This window comes from Sceloporus occidentalis, unplaced genomic scaffold (assembly GCF_023333645.1).
Source record: "Sceloporus occidentalis isolate IW3139 unplaced genomic scaffold, rSceOcc1.0.p SCAF_4, whole genome shotgun sequence".
Classification (NCBI taxonomy): domain Eukaryota; kingdom Metazoa; phylum Chordata; class Lepidosauria; order Squamata; family Phrynosomatidae; genus Sceloporus; species Sceloporus occidentalis.
Genome location: NW_028316984.1, coordinates 186612066 through 186632082, shown reverse-complemented (window position 1 = coordinate 186632082; position 20017 = coordinate 186612066). Strand labels below are relative to the sequence as shown.

The 20017-nt window shown below is 41.1% G+C and overlaps 1 protein-coding gene across 4 annotated transcripts in view; it reads right to left on the bottom strand.

Annotated features, from left to right (window-relative positions):
• Nucleotides 1–20017, bottom strand: part of TNFAIP2 (TNF alpha induced protein 2) — a 38895-nt gene that overhangs the window by 7207 nt on the left and 11671 nt on the right. For 3 of the 4 annotated variants that reach the window (XM_089522597.1, XM_089522598.1, XM_089522595.1), the window contains exons 2-9: nt 17243–17617; nt 14359–15001; nt 12540–12654; nt 9958–10080; nt 8598–8698; nt 8391–8489; nt 5881–6007; nt 3842–3964 (exon numbers count right to left, since the gene is read on the bottom strand). In XM_089522597.1, coding sequence (XP_089378723.1) covers nt 3842–3964; nt 5881–6007; nt 8391–8489; nt 8598–8698; nt 9958–10080; nt 12540–12654; nt 14359–15001; nt 17243–17603 — 1692 coding nt within the window. In that variant the 5' untranslated portion in view covers nt 17604–17617. Of the gene's footprint in view, nt 1–3841; nt 3965–5880; nt 6008–8390; nt 8490–8597; nt 8699–9957; nt 10081–12539; nt 12655–14358; nt 15002–15590; nt 15867–17242; nt 17618–20017 lie in introns of those variants that run through there. The other variant, XM_089522599.1, reaches the window with a different exon arrangement.

The window sequence follows — 20017 nt, the reverse complement described above, 5'->3', positions numbered from 1 at the left end:
AAAATGCCATCTTAAAGACCTTCCTATGATACCCAACAGGTTTTTCTTAGTGGATTCTATAGCAAGATGATCTAGACTAGAGAAAGAGCAAATAAACTTTCTTCTGGTGAGGGTTATTCTTTCAGAATAATCTTTTGAGGCAGCAGGAAGGTCAGACGTGTGTCATACCCAGGCTACAGAGTCATGGAGTCTGTGAGCTAACTCACATTGCTGAGAAAGCAGTTTGACACCACTCTAACTATCTTGGCTCCATCATGCACAATCCTGGGATTTGTGGTTTGGTGAGGTATTCTGGTCTGTCAGAGAGCTCTGGTGCTATGGCTCAATGCTATGGGATCCCGGGATCTAGTTTATTGTGGAACCAGAGCTCTCTGATAGAGAAAGCTAAATATATCACAGAACTACAAATCCTGGAATTCCATAGCATGGCAGTTAAAGTGGAGTCACCCTGTGTTATTTCTACAGTGCAGATGAAACATCTTTGTCATCCCATCTCAGCAGGCCTCATGAAATTGAGAATGCATGCAAGTAAGGTGAGGCTGGACTGTGGAACCTGGACTGCAGGTTCTCCACAACTGGGCCAAGATCCCACATAAACATTGTGCATCATAAACCTCTGAATGTGTAGTTACTTGTGCTATACAACCCTGGTGTTAAAGGCAATATTGCACCACTGAATGCACATCCAAATGTGTAAATGAATGTGCAAGACAATGCAAAAGCCAACATTTGCATATACAGTTGCAATGCATGTACAACTCTGCTTCTGCAAACCTCAACTAGACGGAGAGGTTCTGCATCCACCCCTTTCTCCCCGGCATTGTTCCCGCAGCCGTTTGGTTGCTGCAGGAACAATGTTGCGCCCAAAAGGAGCTCCATTTCGGAGCTCCTTGCCATGCCACAACCAGGCTGCCGTAAGTGGTCTGGGGCGGCATGGAGATGTCACACACATGCCGTGCCGTTTGGACACGGTGCATGCATGACATCATCATGGCAGCCCCCATGTGGATGAGAGGCCACCACAATGATGCCGCCACATACTAGGGTTGCGGGGCGTGTGGACACTCCGCCCCTGCACAACCCTAGTATGTGGCCAGGTCAGTGCAAAGCGCCAGTCTGGACTGGGCCTATATTACTGTAGATTGTGCAGACCTCTGGTTCAGGGCTCCCATTTTGTACAGCAGACTGTCTGAATGTGAGACAAGATGCATGCATTTCATAAAGCTGGATCTTCGATTTATTTTTCTCAGCATATTTTTTCCCAAGGTTAATAGGGGGAAAATCCTCTTCAGATTTCCTGTTTTGAGCTCCTTGTGTTATCACTAAGGTGTATGAAATGAGACCTGTCCTGGTTTAGCCTCCTCCCATTAGGATAAAAGAAGGAGAAAGCCTCATGATATGATAAACTAGCTTACTATATGATATATTGTTTTGGAAGTGAAACAAATAATAAACATTAAGAGGATTATGATGATTATGATCATAAGCAATGAGGAATGTCAGAGGGAAATAATAAACTGGCCCCATGAGCAAGTTCCTGCTTTTCACCAGTCAGTTCAAGTAAGTAACCTAGTTAGCTCAGTGGATTATTTTAAGAACATAAAAGTAGGAAATTCAAGCAAAAGCCCTTCTCTTGTGAGTTTACATTGGCTGTTTTGGAACAAACGCAAAGTAGTAGGCTTCCAGAAGAAAAGAATTGGCTCCAGCAATTGAAAGGGGAGTGAAAGAGATTCAGCCCAGTCTTTGCATAGACTTTGAAACTGAAAAGGTCAAAAACAAGAGATGGAAAAGAAAGATAATTTGGTTCAGTTGGTTTGGGAGGCCAAGGGAGAGATGTTGAAGAGCTCTGTTCTTTGAGCCAGACTAGAAGTTCAGGAGAAGATCTAGATCTGGGAAACCAGCTGCAAACCATCAAAACATGTGGGGGCAGTGATTTAAGTAAGAGAAGCAGCTGTTCCACTGGACCTCTGTGTAGTACTTGACACTTCTTCTTAAGCCTCTCAGATATGAGTTTGGTGCACTAGCTTAGTGGGAGGAAAACACCAGGAACAAGTGATGGGTAGGGGGGAAAGTTAATGTCATACTTCTGCCCTCCAAATCACATTCTTCTCTCCACAGACATGAGCCAAAAATCTAGACTGGAATCCTGTTGGTTGACACACATCTCTGAAAGTTCCCTTACACATGCAGTTCTACTTTTTGTGACTGATGGACAATGGATGTATTCAGTTCATTGTTAAAGATCCACAAATGGGCCTAAATTTTAGTGTTAATTCCAACTAAAGAAAAGACACTGGATTAACAGGATTTACTCATTGAATCACTCAGCGATGGATTCAGTGAATCTGCTCTAATTGGGACTAACCAACAGGATCCCAGCCACGCAGTCCAATATTCTTGGATGGTGCAAAATAAATAAAAAAGTCAATGTACAACTTTATTCACTGGGATTGCACAAATGGGCACTATGTTTTCCTCATTGCACAGGGGGACAATAAAGAGACACATGGGTAGATACACAGTTGATTGCACAGTGGTGGTATTCAGCAGAAGAGTGGTGTAGTGCAATCACCATTTAACTATACAAAGGTAGATTTACACAACACAACAAGGCTCTAATAATGGCCTTGGTTCCCATACTGGGAGAAAGGCAAGGTGTTACATAAACAGTTTAGATCTTTGATGTCATCAAACCCAACATTGCTTCCCATGCTGTGGTCTGCTTAGCAAACTCAAGAACATATAGGGCTGGATTAGAGCTTCTCTAAGCTGGTACATGTGCTACAACATGTATATTACAAATTATACTTCACCCCCCACAACCAACTTCATAGAAAGTACAACCATATGGTAGTAAAATTTTCTGTGTCATTTGCACATCAAGGTTTTGGCATTTGAACTGGCCCTAATACTGGAGCCAGTTTGGAAAAGTTACTTTTTAATATCACAACTGCCCAGATCCCCCAGCCTCCATGGCCAGTGATCCTTCAGGCACTGACAAAGATAACTGGTTATTTTAGAATACTGTAGGCATGTACGTGGTGTATATACTCTGGTAATCAGGTTGTGCAGCCTTTGTTAATATTTCATAACTAAGTGAAACCTGTCTGACCAGGGGTTATATGGACAAAGAAGGAATGTTTGTGTGCATGGGTACACTATGGAGATGAACACTTTTCTTACACCATTTCAGCTCTTATAAACAAACTGTCTTTCTTCAGCTTTAGGGTACATGGGCTAGCGCTAAGCTTTCGTTACCGCTGAGTTGGAAACCATATGACGTACAGAGATCTCCAGGTCCTTTTTGATTGTCCAGAGGCTTTGGCCAGATTCCCTTCAAAATCTCTAGAATCGCTCCCCAAACTTGTTTTTTTGTTTTTGTTTTCAGAGCCAGCTTGATGTGGTGGTTTGAGTGTTGGGCCACAATTCTGGAAATCAGAGTTCAATTCCCCGCTCAGCCATGGAAACCACTGGGTGACCGTGAGTGAGTCACACATTTCCAACCTCCGTAAACCCTATGATAGGGTTGCCTTAGGGCTGCAATATGGAAACTACTTGCAGGCACAGAACAACAAAACAACAACATTGGGTTTTGTTTTGTTTTTTGCTTCAACTGCCACATCTGGAGGCTGCCAGGAATGATATGTCAAATAGCCCTCCCCTAGATAAACTGGGAAGTCACAATTGGCAATGACTTCGGGTTGTGATTCCAAGGCAATTTTCAAATGTAAAAAGGCACACCATGGCCCGCTTGCAAGGGGATGAGGTGATCATTGGGATTTTGGATTCTGCACACATGCCCACCCCAAGCTAAAATTGAAGGGTTACTGATTCAGCTTACCTGGTAGAGAGGGTCTTTGAGAGACTTGAATGTAGAAATGTAGTGGCTGGTGGTTGCTATGATCTCAGGCATAATCTCTGCACAGGAGACCCATTTCTTCTGGGTAAACGTTTTAAAAAGAGGCTGAGGAAAGTTTTATTAAACTGTTAAGCTTTTTGAAGGTAAATTCCCACATACCCCCTTTGCAATGGCTGCCACAAGACACCTAGACTCAGTTCTGCCCTTTAGCTCAAAGAGACATTAATTGGAGAACTGCCTCATGGTTACTTGCTTGGCTAGCAACCGTTGTCCTATGCTTGTGGAATTTACATTCCATTAGCATCAGATGGAATCTCAGTTACAGTTTTGTCATGCTGAAAACACAGGCTGGAATCGGATGGGGTGTCATAAGTTCCCCTACAGATGTGGATATACAAAAGTGGATATATCCCTTACAGGAATGGGATACCTACATCCAGTTTAAGCATGCAAAGTGAAATATAGATATACATTGCATATTAATATGTATGTACATTATTAAACCAAGGTCTAGCCCCACCTCTTCTTTTTTAATATCAAGTTGATATCAAAAGGGATGTTTTAGGCTTGTAGCCAGGAAAGCACCCCCAATGCAGGAAGCTAGCCATACCATATAAGGATATCTGTGACCACATAAGGAGATCTGACTGACTCAGCATGGGGGAAGATCAAGAGCACATGGCCAGTATGTATCAATCAAGATTGGAATCTGCACAATCCCTTCATTAATAGGAGTGATAGTGAGTGATAGACCTGGTATTTGCACAAGAACAAAGGTCTGAGCATATTTCCCTCTGGAGGAATTATTCCATTGCCCAGAGACATTTGCACTGATTGTCCAGTCTTTGCAATTCTAGAATTGGTACATTATTACCCTCTATAACCCCTAAAGTTGCTAACTGTTACCACCTTTTAGTTCTTATGGGTGTGTTTTTGTATGAGTGGTGATTTCTTTTTGCAAATAAAACTACATTTGGACCCTGCATTCTGGCGTTCTGTTTCTCAGTACTGGTATACACAGGCTTGATCCCTGCTTTTAATTGTCCAAGCCCTCTCAGTAGCTTTCACTGAGCTAATAAAATTCCCCTATTAAATATTGATTGTGGGTGCCATATGTACTACAGGTTAAACCAGATCTAATGGTCTTAATTACAGGAGGATAGATACTAGTGCTATCTATTTGGTAATGGAACCAGTTGCCTAGAGAGGTAGTGGGATCTCCTTCTCTGGATGTCTTCAAAAAGAGGCTGGATACTCACTTCCTGAGTTTTAGCTCAGTGATTCCCAAACTCTGGTCTTCTAGGTGTTTTGGACTTCGGCTCCCAGAAACCCAAACCATTGGCCAAGATGTATGAGGCTTCTGGGATCTGAAGTCCAAAACACCTGGAGGACCAGAGTTTGGGAATAATGGAGATCCAACATTGCGTGGGGAGTTGGGATTCATGGCCCATTAGGCCCCTTCCGACTCTATGATTATATGCATTGTGCACAGATGTGCATGCACATTTGGTTGTGCATTCAATTCCACATTTGGTGTCTCAGTTCAGTTGTGCGATGTTGCTATTCAACACAAGGATGGTATAACACAATTAATGCATAATTCCACATGTGACCATTTATGCTACCTGACCCTGATATAGGCTCTTGGCCAAAGTAAACATAAAAACAGGCCAATCCTACAAGTAGGCAGTATGACACAGATCCAAGAGTGTGTTGGATGAACAGTGGAAACATCAGAGTCACCACCAACCCCTGTTATTCTCCTGAACCCACCATCCAGCAATTCCCCTCTGCTGGAAAATAACTGTCAAATGTCTGTTAACCTATGCATAGCATACTGCCCTTAAACTGCAATTCAGAAAATGTTTTCCTTTTAGCAGGACTGAAGTACAATTAGATTATCAGTCCGATTAGTGTCAGTAGGTCAAAGGAGCAGAAGAACAGGTATTGTACTTTGTCCTTAGCCTCAGGTAACAAAATGTCTTGAAATGAGGTATGTGGCACATTAGGAAGATTATTACCTCTATCTCCTGAAATAAGTCTTGAAGGAGCACAGTGAACCCAGCATTCTGGATTTCATTAAGTGTGTTAAAAATTTTCATTTTGATGTCATTTTGTGCTGATGTTGTGCTTTCTTCAGCATGAGTCCTAAAAAATGCAAACAAACAAAAAAGAGATGGTGGGTTTCCCGCCCATGTAAAATTACTTTAAAATGCCTTCCACACTCTGCTTGCAGCAGCTTACAAAATGCAAAATGTCTGCAATGCTAAAGTAAAAAAATAATAAAAACCCATTGCTTTGTATCACAAACCCAATGTGATGATACTTTTATTGGATCAAGTGGAAGGTGCTAGCTTTTGAAGTCTATTGGATTCTTCATGAGGCAAAATTGTTGTATAAAGGAATATCATGTAAGGGAAGAAGAGTAAGGGTAATTACGGTAGTCACAAGTCTGCATCGTGCTTGTTTCAGATGACACAGAGAGAGACTGCCAATTCTCCCCTCCAAATGTCCTCAGGGTGCTTAGGAGTCATTTTTGCCATGTTTTCCCCCCCCTCCCCGCCCCAGGCCATTAAAAAAAATTAAAACATTTTAAAGAATTAAAATGAAAAAAAAAACCCCATTAAAACAGTCCCCAGGCCATTAGAAAATCAGGAACAAGAGGTGACTTTCACTAGGTCCTGTTGTTAAACAAGGTCTCTCTTGAATCTAAAATGTCCCTCCCATAAAAAAAAGTAAATGGCAGAAATACCCTCCACTTCCCTAGAGGGCATTTGGAGGTATTTTGGAGGAAAACAATTTGTGCTGCTTTCCAAGATCTCCTAGGCCTGTTACAGACTGCCAAAATAAAGCTGCTTCGGGTCTCTTTGGAGGTATGCTGTTTAAATGATGCATGCAGCCTAAGAATCCGGAAGCTGCACCAAAGCAGCACTCCAGTGCTTAGGAATAGAGTGTGGCTTTGGTGCGACCTCCGGACTCTTAGGACCCATGCATCATTTAAATAGCATACCTCCAAAGCAGCTTTATTTTGGCAGTCTGTAACAGGCCCTAGAAAGATTAATGTGGCCTTTAGTTTCCTATGGGTGCCCATCCTTGATTTATGCAGACAGAAAGTTCAAGCCACATCTCCCTTGCTCCAAATGATTTTAAGATGGCTGGGTGCTTTCATCAACTGAATTTGTTTCCATCCCTTATCACAACACAACAATGACTCTGGATGTTGTGTTTTGTCTTATGTTCAACATGGCTACCCCACCATTTTATTACTTAGTATTCTTTTTGGGGGGAGTCAGTGAGGTGCAGTGAATTGAGTGTTGGACTAGGAATCCAAGAGATGAGGATTTAAATTCCCACTCAGCTGTGGAAACCTACAGGTTGATCTTCACACTCTCTCAACCCTCAGAGGAAGGCAATAGCAAACTTCCTCTGAATAAATCTCACCAAGATACCCTATGAAAGAGTTGCTATAAGCTATAGTCAATCTGAAGGCACAGGTCAATAACAACAACACATGTTTTTGTTATAGCCATGTCAACTGAGACCTGACCTGTGGAACAGCAGAAATTGTGTATGTTGTGTGTGTTGTTTTGCCTTAAAATTGTTTCCTATGCAGAGAGACCCTAAGGCAAACCTATGACAGGGTTTCCTTGGCAAATTTCTTCAGAGGGGTTTGCCATTGCCATCCTCAGTGTCTGAGAGATGATGACTTGCTCAAGATCACTTAGTGAGTTTTTATGGCAGGGATTTGAACTCTGCTCTCCAGAGTCATAGTCCAATGCTCAAACCACTATACCACACTGGCTCATGGATTGTGTATACCTGGTCTCAAATTAAATTTATGCTGGGAACAAACTCAAAACTTCCCATGTCTTGTATTTGGCTACCACACTCATTTATTTATGTACAGGCAGTGGCCATCATTAATCAGAAAAATTGGCTTGGTTGAGATACTCTCCATGAGAAATATGGGACTGACTCTTATGTGCTGATTGTGAGCTTCCCAGAGAGCAACTGGTTGGGCACTGTGTGATGAGAGCATGAGACCAGGTATAATAATAAAATCTTAGAGCTGGCATCTAGTCCAATCCCCTGCCATACAGGAAGGCCTTTGGTTTCATCCAGTAGGATGCTTCTTATGTTTTCCTTACTTTTTATTATTACACTGAATTAAGTTTTGCTTCTTTTGTACATTCACATTGGAAGACAGTTACGGCACTCTCATTAGCAAGAAACCTGGTAAGGGATTGGAAAACATTGTGCCCCCCCACCCCGGCAAATATTTTTGCCACAACTCCTATGATGGCTGGGGCTTATGAGAGTTTTGATCCATATGATGTGAGTGGACCCCAGGTTGCTTTGTTGTTGTTGTGAGCCTTCAAGTCATTTCTGACTTACGGCGACTCTATCACTGGGTTTTCTTGGCAAGATTTGTTCAGAGGACGTTTGCTTAGCCCATATAAAATGATTATGTACATACATTATCTAGCCTTCTAAGTACTTGAAAAAAAAGTCGCCATTGCTCTATCCTTACCGAAAACACAAGGAATTATTAATGTTTGCCATGATGGTAGCCTCATAATAGGGGTGCTGTTTGTTTTCCTTAATAAAGATATCCAGATCCTTCTTGTAGCTAGAGAGAAAGAGGGATAGACAGAGAGAGGTGGGTAAGAAAAAATATTAAGTTTGCCTTACAGTCAGAACATGTCATGATAGGAAATGCAACAACCTACTGTCCCACCTTTGCAGAAAACCCAGGAGCTCAAACAAAAGTGAGGCTGAAATGCTTGTGCCAAGCTCTGGGGTAATGTCTTCAGCACGCTTTCGTGCACCATAGATGGCCTAAAATAATAATAAAAAAATATATGAAAGAATCAGCATTATATCATCCTGAAAGCAAAAGACTCAAAAGCCCTGGTGGCGCAGTGGGTAAATGCCTGTACTGCAGCCATTCACTCAAAACAACAAGGTTGCGAGTTCAAGACCAGCAAAAGGGCCCAAGCTCGACTCAGGCTTGCATCCTTCCGAGGTCGCTAAAATGAGTACCCAGACTGTTGGGGGCAAATTAGCTTACTTGCTAATTAGCTTACTTGCTGTTCACCGCTATGATCTTTGGAATAGCGGTATACAAATAAAAAAAATTATTATTATTATTCCATAAACATTACAATTATCATTGACTGCTTCTGCATTGCAGAAATAATGCAGTTTAACACTGCTTTAACTGCCGTGGCTCAATAGTATGGAATGCTGGGATTTGTAGTTTGTTTTTGGCACTACAGCTCTCTGACGGAGAAAGTGTAATATCTTACAAAACTACAACTTTAAAGTGGTATGAAACTTTGTTATTTCTGCAGTGCAGAAAGATTATCAGACAGGGGACAGGATGTCCTTGTCCCGTTATTTCTCGCGATTATAGCAACAAGATTTTCATATGATGTCACACGTTTCCCGTCAGTGTCCTGTTATTAAACTGCAATTGACTGTGATTGCACAAAATACTTTCACATGATATTGTGATTATCCTGTCATTGCCCCATCATTGAAGTTCTGTCCTTATCCTTCATTTTGTATTAATGGAAGAATGCGCTAATACAAATCCACTTCACTGACATGATCAGTGCGAATGTGTGAATGTTTTTCGCGTTGATTGCTGTCATGGACAGGTTAAGGATGAGATTCACTTCTCTCCCCCATCTGACAATCTCCTGTTTCTAATAGCAAACTTAAGCGGTTGGGTTCAGAGACTGAAAAGCTATTTTTTGGAAACACAGCTCCTTGAATCCCACAGCTAGAACTTTTGCAGTCATTGGTTGAGCACATATCAGTTTGGAAGCAAAAAATACATTCAAAGTAGTGGTTGCCCCATACTAAAAAAAACTCATGTAGATAAGCAGAAACACATGCATTTGTGAATTAAAAGAGAAATTAAAAGGTCCTTTAAAAAAAATGAAACAAAAATCAAACTGCCTAACCTTTGGCTTTCCATATTTACAAAATAAAGTAAAATATAAAATAAATAAAAATCAAAAGAAACTGGAAGCTAAGCAAGCTATGTATAGCTATCTGTTTGTTTTTAAGAATAAAGGATATTTTATTACCTGTATGACATCTATTGGTAGTTCACTATGAAAATAACCATCCAGTTTCACTGGTTCCACCTCTTGAGTCCATCTCAAGACTTCTACCTTCAGACACTGAGTCAACCAGCGTTTAACAGATTCCTTTACAGGTCAAGGAGAAAACCCGAAAATGTAGATTAGCAGCTGGAGTTACATTTAAATCACTGTAATGCAATCAAAAGATGAGTCAAAGCCATCTGAAGAATTTGGAGGCTCACTGTTCAAGTCCCTGTTTGGGCTTCCTCTCTTTTTCTCTCTCCCACTCACTGAAGAAGCCATACACGGAGAGTACGTTCTATGCATGCAGAACTACCTAGGTTCTAATTCTGTGATTCAGAGGTGGAGGAAATGAAGCTTGTAAGGTGCATGTGGCTCATGAGTCTTGCAGCTTCTGCAGCCCTCCAGGATACTCTAAAAAATGGTAACTGTGCCATCAACTACTCAGCGATACCCAAACTCAAAATGGAGCCATCCCTCCAAATCCATGGCTTTTTATCCATGGATTCAACCATTACAATGCCATTGTATTTAACAGGATTTGAACATCCACAGATTTTGGTATCTGGGTTTTTTCTTTATTTCTAGAACAAACCATGGTGGATACCAAGGGCTTGCAGTACTCACACAAACAAATACCCCCCCCCCCCAAAAAAAAAACCCTTGATATTGTGTCACCTCCAGTCATGCTGATTCAGGGTGCATGTTTGTGAAGGAATGTCTCCACTTCATAGTTGCCTACCCCCATTATGATTCTATCATATTTTTTTAGTAAACTTTATTGGTAGTATTAAAATCAATACATGTTATATAACATAACATCTAAGTCGTAACACCTATCATCTAACACATAACAACAGATCTACTACCTAACCCCATTCCTAATATTTTACAACATCAAAACATAAACACTACATATCACAATGTACATCACAACATAAATGAACAAAATATACTTCCTGGACTTTGTTCAAACCTTCTTCCTTTTTCTTATAAGCTCTCCTGATTAACCATTACAGTACTATCTCACACCTTAATTTTCCCAGTCTCTTAGTATACTGAAATGAATTCTAACTAGAATAATATTTTAATTCTATATTCCAATCATATTCCAATCAATCTTGGTTTATTTACAACTTTATACAATTTTGATTTTTTGATCCCTCATTCTTCTTTTGCAGGTAAACAATCAAATATGATATATTTGTATCACCTGCTCTTATTTGAAGTTGTCCATTTTGTATCAGTTTCAGAGGTTCTCCTTTCAATGCCCGTATCTTCAGGGTTTAGCCAAATGGACAGTGATTTGTACTCCATGGTGGCATCCCATCCATACATCATCCTCCACACAGTTCCTTGCCCAGAGCCTACTTTATTAAACTTTTCAACAGGCCAGAGATGTGGTTTTAATTGCTCAGCCTTTCATATGGACAATATTGATGGGTTTGAGCCTTCTTTTTTGGCTGCTATGGCTCCTTTTTGATGTTTTATTTGCTGGCTAGACACTGGTTTGTGTTTTCATCTAATTTTATCTATTATTTCTCTTCTCTCTGTCTCTTTCTCTCTCTCTGTTGTTATTTTATCTTCTTAAGTAGAAGGTAAAGGTATACCAGTTCTGGAAATACCAGTTCAGAAGTCCCTCTGACAAGGTTTTGAAAGAGAGAGAGAATGGCATTGTCAGTGCAAAGCTTCTAATCAAGAGCATTTGTAGTGGATACCACTTCAACATTCTTCAGCCCTGGGGAAAAGCTCATTTGTGAGTAGTTTCTGACAGTGATAACTCTAGGAAAGGTGCCACCGCAGTGTAGTAACCCTCAGCAGGCTCAGGGGCCAGGCCAAGGGTTCCATAGGACACACTCAGCCAGGCTAAGGGTCCACCAGGCCAAGGGTCCCACAGGAGTAGATCAGGCTTTCGCTGTGGAAGAGAAAGGCTCTGATCTATTTGCCACTGCTGACTGGTGGACTAAGGCACCTGAAGGGACTGTCCCAGTCTTCTTTGCAAGTCCTGAGAGGGTTCAGGTGCCATTCAGCATCCTGCCTGCCCTCCTTGCCACCTGTGAGTAAGTGGTCTGGTCCCTCCCAAGACCTTTGGTCTCCAGGAGTCTTGTCTACCCACAGAGAGGTACAGAAGTATATTTCGCACTGGAAGGCTGACACTCTCCACTGAGAGAGTGTCAGCCTTCACACACACTCTGGACCCCTTAGAAACACCCCTGCTTTCTGTGTGGTCGAGAGAATATCAGCCATGCATTTTCAAATTGTGATGGTGCAATGTTTTGCAAATAATCTCTCCTCATGAACAATGTCCTTCTGCTGAAATTGGACAAGCTGCCTATGAGCTTGCTCAATGCCAGCTACTTCCCAGTTCCCTCTCACATTTCATAATTTTCCCTTCCCTTACATGTATTCCATATACATAAAGCTGTATGGCAAAACCGCCTTTTTAAAAGAAGAAGAAACATCAGCTACATTGATGGCATCTGGATATTTAAGTATAAGCTCATGTGTGAATGTGACTTAACAAACTTTAAAGCACTAGTTTAAAGAACAAATAGCTCTCTCACCACTTCATTAGCCAGGTGTGTACTTTCAAGCTGTTTGATCTCTCTAGATGGTAAAAGGCTTTCAAGATTGGCTCCTTCCAGCTCTTTAACTAAAACAGGGTGATGTCTGATGTCACTGAAATAACCAAAGAAGAAATGCAACTTAGTTCAAGAGGACCATTTCCAATAACACCAAATTCTTATGCCACATTCCTAAAATCCCCAATAGAAATCAGATGTGGAAACAGACTAACTGTAAAATCATACCCCCCCAACTCCCCCCCCCCAAAAAAAAAAAAAAACCTCTTGGATACAGCATGAAAACCACTCAGATTTCATACTTGATATTTTACATTTCTGGCTTGTTCACAGTTCTAAAACAAATAGTTGACATTGGCATGTTCTTCAGTGGGAATTCAAGTACAATGTTTTGTCTCAGTTGTTGAAATAGTGGTGGGAAAGGGATTTAAAGGGAATTTTTAAGACAGCTAAATGCAAAGCATGAAATCTGATAGAAGATTGGAGTTCATCTAAAGGGAACCGTAAATTTGATCTTTTTAAAGTCAATGCAAAAAAAAAAAAAAAAAAAATTGCTTCCCTTTGTATAATACTGACATCCTGTTATTGTTCTGCTTGCTAAAAAGGCATTGAAATGTGGCACATTTGTGTTCAGGTGTCATGAAATTAAACATGCCATCATGCCACTACCGTTATTTTCTTAATGATTCCCCTTCACATCAATATGGACAGAACTATTTCACTGTCAGGCATCCAGATGTGCAGCAGTGTTAGAACAATCAGCAGAATATTGCATTGGACCATGCTGAACAATGGAACATAGCAAGCTTAGTCTATTGGTCATTCTAGCTTAGTATTACCTATAACATTTTTTAAACACATTGGTCAGAATCCTTTTGGTGCCTTAGATCTAAGGAAGTGATGTCTGCACCCAGTTCAAGGCGGTAGAAGTGAAGCTGTACATGTTGTATCATGAAGCATGCAGATACACATGCTTATTGACATGCTGGTGCAAATACACAGGGCAAGTCACAGTCTCTCAGCTTCAGAGGATAGCAATGGCAAGCTGCTGAAGAAACTTACCAAGAAAACCCTATGATAGGTTCACCTTAGAATCACCATAAGTCAAAAATGACTTGGAGGCACTCAACAACAACAGTGAACTTATCATGGCATTTTCCTAGCAAAATTTATTCAGGGGGTTGCCATTGCCTTCCTCTGAGGCTGAGAGATGTGACTTGCCTGAGATCATCCTGTGGATTTTCATGGCCGAGGGGATTCAAACTCTGGCCTCCTAGATTTGTAGTCCAACACACAAACCATCATGCCACACCACTTCACTCCAATGCAAGTACATGTGCACTGTGCCCCACTTCAGCACCAGTTTTTTTAAAGCACTGTATTCCTAATTTAAAAATGTGTTGGCAATAGGGGGGTTAGGTTTATGTACAGGTTTATCCTGTCAGCAGAAAAGCTATCCTGCTGGCAGAATCATGTTTTGTTACCTGGCAGAACTGTTTTGCTGGCTAAGCAGAGGGACAAGAGAAGGTGTGAGTGATGAGGAGCTGAGTTACACCAAATCCAAACCTCCTCTAGTCCTGGGACACAGCCACAGCGCTGGCCCAAAATTAGGCCAAGATGAATGTACTGTAGTCGTAAATAATTTCCAGCATCTCTAGGTTGGGAGGGGTTGGGATTCAACACAGCTTTGGCTGGTCTAAGGGGCAGCTCAGATGGCTCTTGGCTAGTTCAGACTCCATTCACAGAGTACAGTCATTTTGACAAGACTTGTAGCAGTACACAAGAGCAAATCACTACTTACTTTGGGTAGATGTTCTGCACCCAGGAAAGGAGAAGGTAAGTGTCCTTTTTCCCTAGTTCAAACTGAGCAATCGTCTCCAGCTGAGAGGCAAAACAGTGGTGGTAGAACTTGGCATAAGTGCTACACACTTGAAAATGCTCAGGGTAATGAGGTTTAATATTTTGCACCACTGTGATAAGATCCTCTTTCATTGTCTTCCCCATGTGAAGGAAACTGTGAGCAGTGGTAGAGAGGCTGGCATCCCCATCAAATAGAGGGGCTTGCATTCGCTCGGTTACAGATGCCTGGATTGAATCCATCCAGTCCTCTTTCCATTTTCTGGGTCGGGAGCACATCATTTTTCCCAATATCTTTTCTTCTGTCTTGGATCTCTCATCCTCCTTCACTTGGTCTACTACGGCTCCTACTGCATTCTGCAGTAATTCTGGCTGAGACTGTGCAATGCTGATAGAAGAGCGTATAATGGTGAGGACTTCTTGTTTCAAAAGACCATACAAATCTTCAATTTCACCCTGATCATCCAGCTTTTCCTCCTTAGCTGTGCCGTCTGAATTATCACCATTGGCTGCTCTCTCTATGACAAGGAGATGCTCACTAGCTTCAATGAATTTCTGGTCCTTAATCAGCAATCTGATTTGGTCAGCTGGTAAAAAAAAAAGGGGGAAGAAGGACATCATGGTACCTCCAACAGACTTTTAATCTAAATGTTATTCATTAATTCAATCATTCATTCAATATATCCCATGCCTCCCACACCAGTATTCTCAAAGCAGTTTATATTTTAAGCATAATTTTAACATTTACTATTAAAATAGTAAAGCAGTACATGTGAAAAGAATGTAGGGGCAGACCATAAGCTAAACTTGAGTCAACAGTGTGATGTAGCAGCCAAAAGACCCAACAAAATATAGCCTGCTTCAACATTTTCAATATTTCTACTGATCTAAATGAATGAGGAAGGCCATCAGCATGGGAGAAGTCATGTCATTCTTTGAAGTATTAATAAGTGATATCTGCATTGTGCCCTTGTTTCAAGGAATGCTACGAAACATCCATTTTTGGACGACAAGTGAATTCATTGCCTTGCTAACGTAGGGCAAGTCCACGTGGGCCAATTACACCAGTTTCCCCCTGTCCTCACCACAACCTGGCTACATAGAATTATATAATCATGGAGTTGGAAGAGAGACCAAGGAACATCCAGTTCAACTCCCTGCCTTGTAGGAACTCACAATCAAAGCACCCTTGACAGATGGCCATCCAGCCTCTGTTTAAAGACCTCCAGGGAAGGAGACTCTACTACACTCAGAGGGAGTGTCTTCCACTGTCGAACAGCTCGTACTGTCAGGAAGGCTTTCCTAATGTTGAGGTGGAATCTCTTTTCCTGTAGCTTGCATCCACTGTTCTTGGTCCTATTCTCTGTCTGGAACAGCAGAAAACAAGCTTGTTCCATCCTCAATATGACATCCCTTCAAATACTTGAACAGGGGCATCATATCACCTCTTCACCATCTCTTCTTCAGGCTCAGATACACAAGGAACTCTTTTGCATACATTCCCCTGCATAAGAGAAGGGAAGCTATGAAGTATTTTACACAAGGTAAAATCACATGCACATTGTTCCTTTACTGATGATCCATCAGCAGCTTGCAATCTGAACTGGGCAGAGCATTGTGCCTTTGTGTCTTAAATTGACCCTAAAGTGAACCTATCTTTTTCATGTGTGCAAGATTTATTCAGTGGTGGGTTGCCTGTGTATTCCTCTGAGGTTGAAGTGTGTGAATTGTTCACGGTCACCTGGCAGTTTTCCGTGGCCACACAGGGATTTGGACCCTGGTCTCCCAGAGTCTTAGTCCAGCACTCCAACTATGCTGGATCTTTCTTTCAAAGCAAGCCACTGCTATTCAGATTACAGGCCACCCAAGAGATAATCAAAAACATCATAACTACAAGCCTGGGTTTAATTACAGAAAGAAACAAAGCACATGATACAAGTACTGTACATTGGAGCACATCAAAACTGCCATTCTTTTTCAAGTCTTCCCTTTCCCCTAAAAACAAGTCTGTAGCCTGCTCTATGCTCTGATCTTATTATACTGTGTACTTCCTCTGCCTTGTTGCTACATCTTTGGCTGCTTCTGGGGTTTGGAAACATACAGTGGAATGATAATGGCACTGAAGTCAGTTGTATTGCACAATTTTTTTTGGCGGGGAAGGCAGGGTTGAAATCTGCTTTTTCATCAGGTATACTTTAGTAACTGAAGTGAGATCTTTATTTATATCATTATGTGCAGAGCTTTGGAAAGCTACTTTTTGGACTGCAACTCCATACTGGCTGGAGGATTTCAAGGTGGATACAGAGAAGCAGTAATTAGTGGCTTTCGTGTCAGTGGGGTGGTGAATCTGCTCTGGGTTTTAGCCCAAACTTTAAAGAAGCAATCCAAAATAGATTTAGTCTTCTGGATAGCTCCTTAACAGTTTGTAATAGAACCCAGAGTGGATTCACTTTGCCATGGCAGCTATCAGTCAGCTCTGAAGATTTTTGGTGATAAGAGGAGTCCTACAATTGAACTGCTTACCTAGAGGAGTAAGAACACCTTACTAGAGAATGTCAAGCAGAAGCCAGACAGTTATCTGCTGAGATCGCTTCAGATCTGGTTTTCCAACATAAATAAGAGAGGCAGAACAGAGCTTGGAAACTTTCTTGGGCTACAACTCCCAGAATCCACCAGCCAGCATGACTCCTAGATATGCTGACAGGGGATTGTGGGAGTTGTAGTCCAAAATGTTACAGTCCTCAAAGTAACTTTTCCCAGCTTGAGGAAGGACGTGAAGAATATATACATATATTTGGAAAATGGTTGAAAATGCTATTTTTCTATACCTGTAATGGGATGATTCTCTTCCTTCTGAGGCTCCTTAAATTTGTTCTTTTCATTGCTTTTCACACCAGTTATGTGAAGTAGACCCTTGACAATTTTTTTCCTGAGTCCTTTATGCTTCTTTTCTTCAGGGCTACAGGAGACTATTCCAGTGATTTGCAGCGGACAGCTCCCAAACTCTTCTGGATCCCGTCTCTGGTTTCCCGATTTCATGTTGCCTTTGAACTGAGATTCTTCTGTGGAAGATTCTAGTGACACAGAGTCAGGATCTGATTCAGATGATGCTGACCCGTTTTGCCTGGCCTTGTTTTTTTTGACAGGTTTTGGTGGACTGCTATAGAAAAAGGGCATTGCTTTTATCATCTTCCTCTTTGGTCCTGCAAATTATATTAAGAAGGATTTGCACTGAGTAAGCAGAAAAATATATCACTGAACAGCCAACGAGGAGCAAAAGTTAATTTCCTGAAGAAGACAATGTCAAAGCCAGGCTATTTTTGCTTTAAGAGTGTACCAATAATATTCATCATTGACAGAAAGATACCCTTTTCTAACAGGACTCCGATATTCACATTGCAATAATCAGCACCACAGTTTAAACAGAATCAAGCCCCGTTGAGTTCGGTGGGACTTACTCCCCAGCAAGCATTTGTAAGACTGCAATACGAGTTGAATGAACCAGTTGTTTTACATTTTATTTCACTAAAAAGCTGCCCTAATTAATGTTTCATTTTAAAATATGACATGATTTTTAATGCATCAGCCTTCCCAAAACTGGGTCCATCCAAATGGATTTTGGACAAAAATTTCCATGACACTCAGACTGCATGGCCAATGGTTAGGCATGATGGGATCATGATGGTTAAGAATTGAGTTACAGCTTTCATTATCATGGCTGTATCCTATGGAATCCTGTTGTTGATTTGGTTTGGTGAGGCACTACAGTTCTCTGAATGAGAATTCTAAATAATCCTTCCCCAAATTTTAAATCTCAAAATTCCATAGGATGAAACCATGGCAGTTAAATTGGAATCATAATGCTATACCTGTACTATGAAATGGCCCCAGGAACTGGTGTGATAGACAGAAAGGTAGAAGAAATCAAAGTGGTAGTGGGAGCAGGGAGAAAATAAGTGAGTAACAGTGTAATGTAATGGTTTAGGCATTGGATTAAGACACTGGGAGACCAAGGTTTGAATTTTGTCTCGACCATGGAAACCCAGTAGGTGACCCTGGGCAGGTTGTGCTTTCTCAGCCTCAGAGGTTGGCAATGGCAAAGCCCCTTATGAAGAAACTTGCCAAGCAAACCTTATGATAAGTTGCCATAAGTGGGAAATGACTTGAAGGCATGCAACAACAACAAACATGTCAAACAGAGCATTGACAATTTTTGGGGAGGGCAGTGAGATGGTTCTTACTCCACATGGGTCACCTACTGCCAAGCTATGCCACTGTACAGGTGTAATGTGCATATAACTGGTTGCACCACCAAGCACCCAATTTGCTATGTGCTGTATCAATCAGTGTGGAAAATGAAGGGTTAATTCCACTCTGTCCTTGACCAAAGACTTTACTAAAAAGGGCCGGACTCATACAGAATGCCTTAACAATAATCTCGTTGTGACGTTGCCAGTGCATGAATCATGATGACTAGGCTATCCCTGTTCCAAAATGAGTTTAGTTGTTGCATCAACGGAAGTCGATAAGAGATGCTCCAGGCAAAGATGGATCCAGGGCCCCTTACACATTACAGCATTATAATTTTACTTTAACTACTAAGACAAAAAGAAATAGTTGATAATGAAATCAATAATCAAAATGAAAGAATTATATTTTACATGATGGCTGCAGCCAGGATGATACATGTTCCCAACGGGAAAAAACATCATAATACCACCAAAGCAAGACTGGTCAGTGAGACTAATAGCTATGGATGAAATGGACAAGCTAACTCATCTTCTGAAGGAGAAAAGCTTCGGCAAATTGGTAAATGATTGGGAACATGTCATGAGATATTTAAGTAATATGTGGGGAGAGCTTGCTATTGCTGGTTTTACAGGTAAAAGATGTAACAGAAAAGAGAATATATAGTATACATATGCAAGTATCTTTAAAATTATGATAGAGTCAAAGGTAAAAATGTGACAAGGGATAATACAATTGTATTCATCAGGATCTACTAGAATGGAAGTCAAGGATTTGAGAAAGAGAATTGCAAATGGAACAGGAATAAGTGAGTGATGATTGACTTCTGTGTTATTTTATGATTTAACAACAACAACTACTAAATTATAGCATGATCCCACTTTAACTGTCCTAGAAGTGTCCTATAGAAACCTTGGGTTTGTAGTTAGAGAGAGGCATATAGAATTCTTAGCCACAGAGACATATTTCCCCTAATTGTAATAATTTGATAGGGACAGTCCAAATTAATCTTTTACTATCCCACTTTTTTCAAATGTTTTAGAAATGTCTCAGATTCTCTCTCCTCTTACTTCTTTGTCCTTAGGTTACTTCCATAGCTGCAAAAAATGGGAAAAGCAGTTTGCATGAATTGATTCAAGCTGGGGCAGAGGAAAGAAAGGGTGGGATCCTGCTCTTCCCTGTTCATTTAGGCAAAAGCAACCTGCTGCAGCTTTTCCTATCTTATGTGTTCTTCTTCATTAATAACTATTGTCATATTGACCACACTCTGGTGTTACTTGTCTGCACACATCCTGGTTTTCATCCGCGAAATATTGGGGGTTACGGAGAATTCTGGCGCCTCACCAAACTACAGA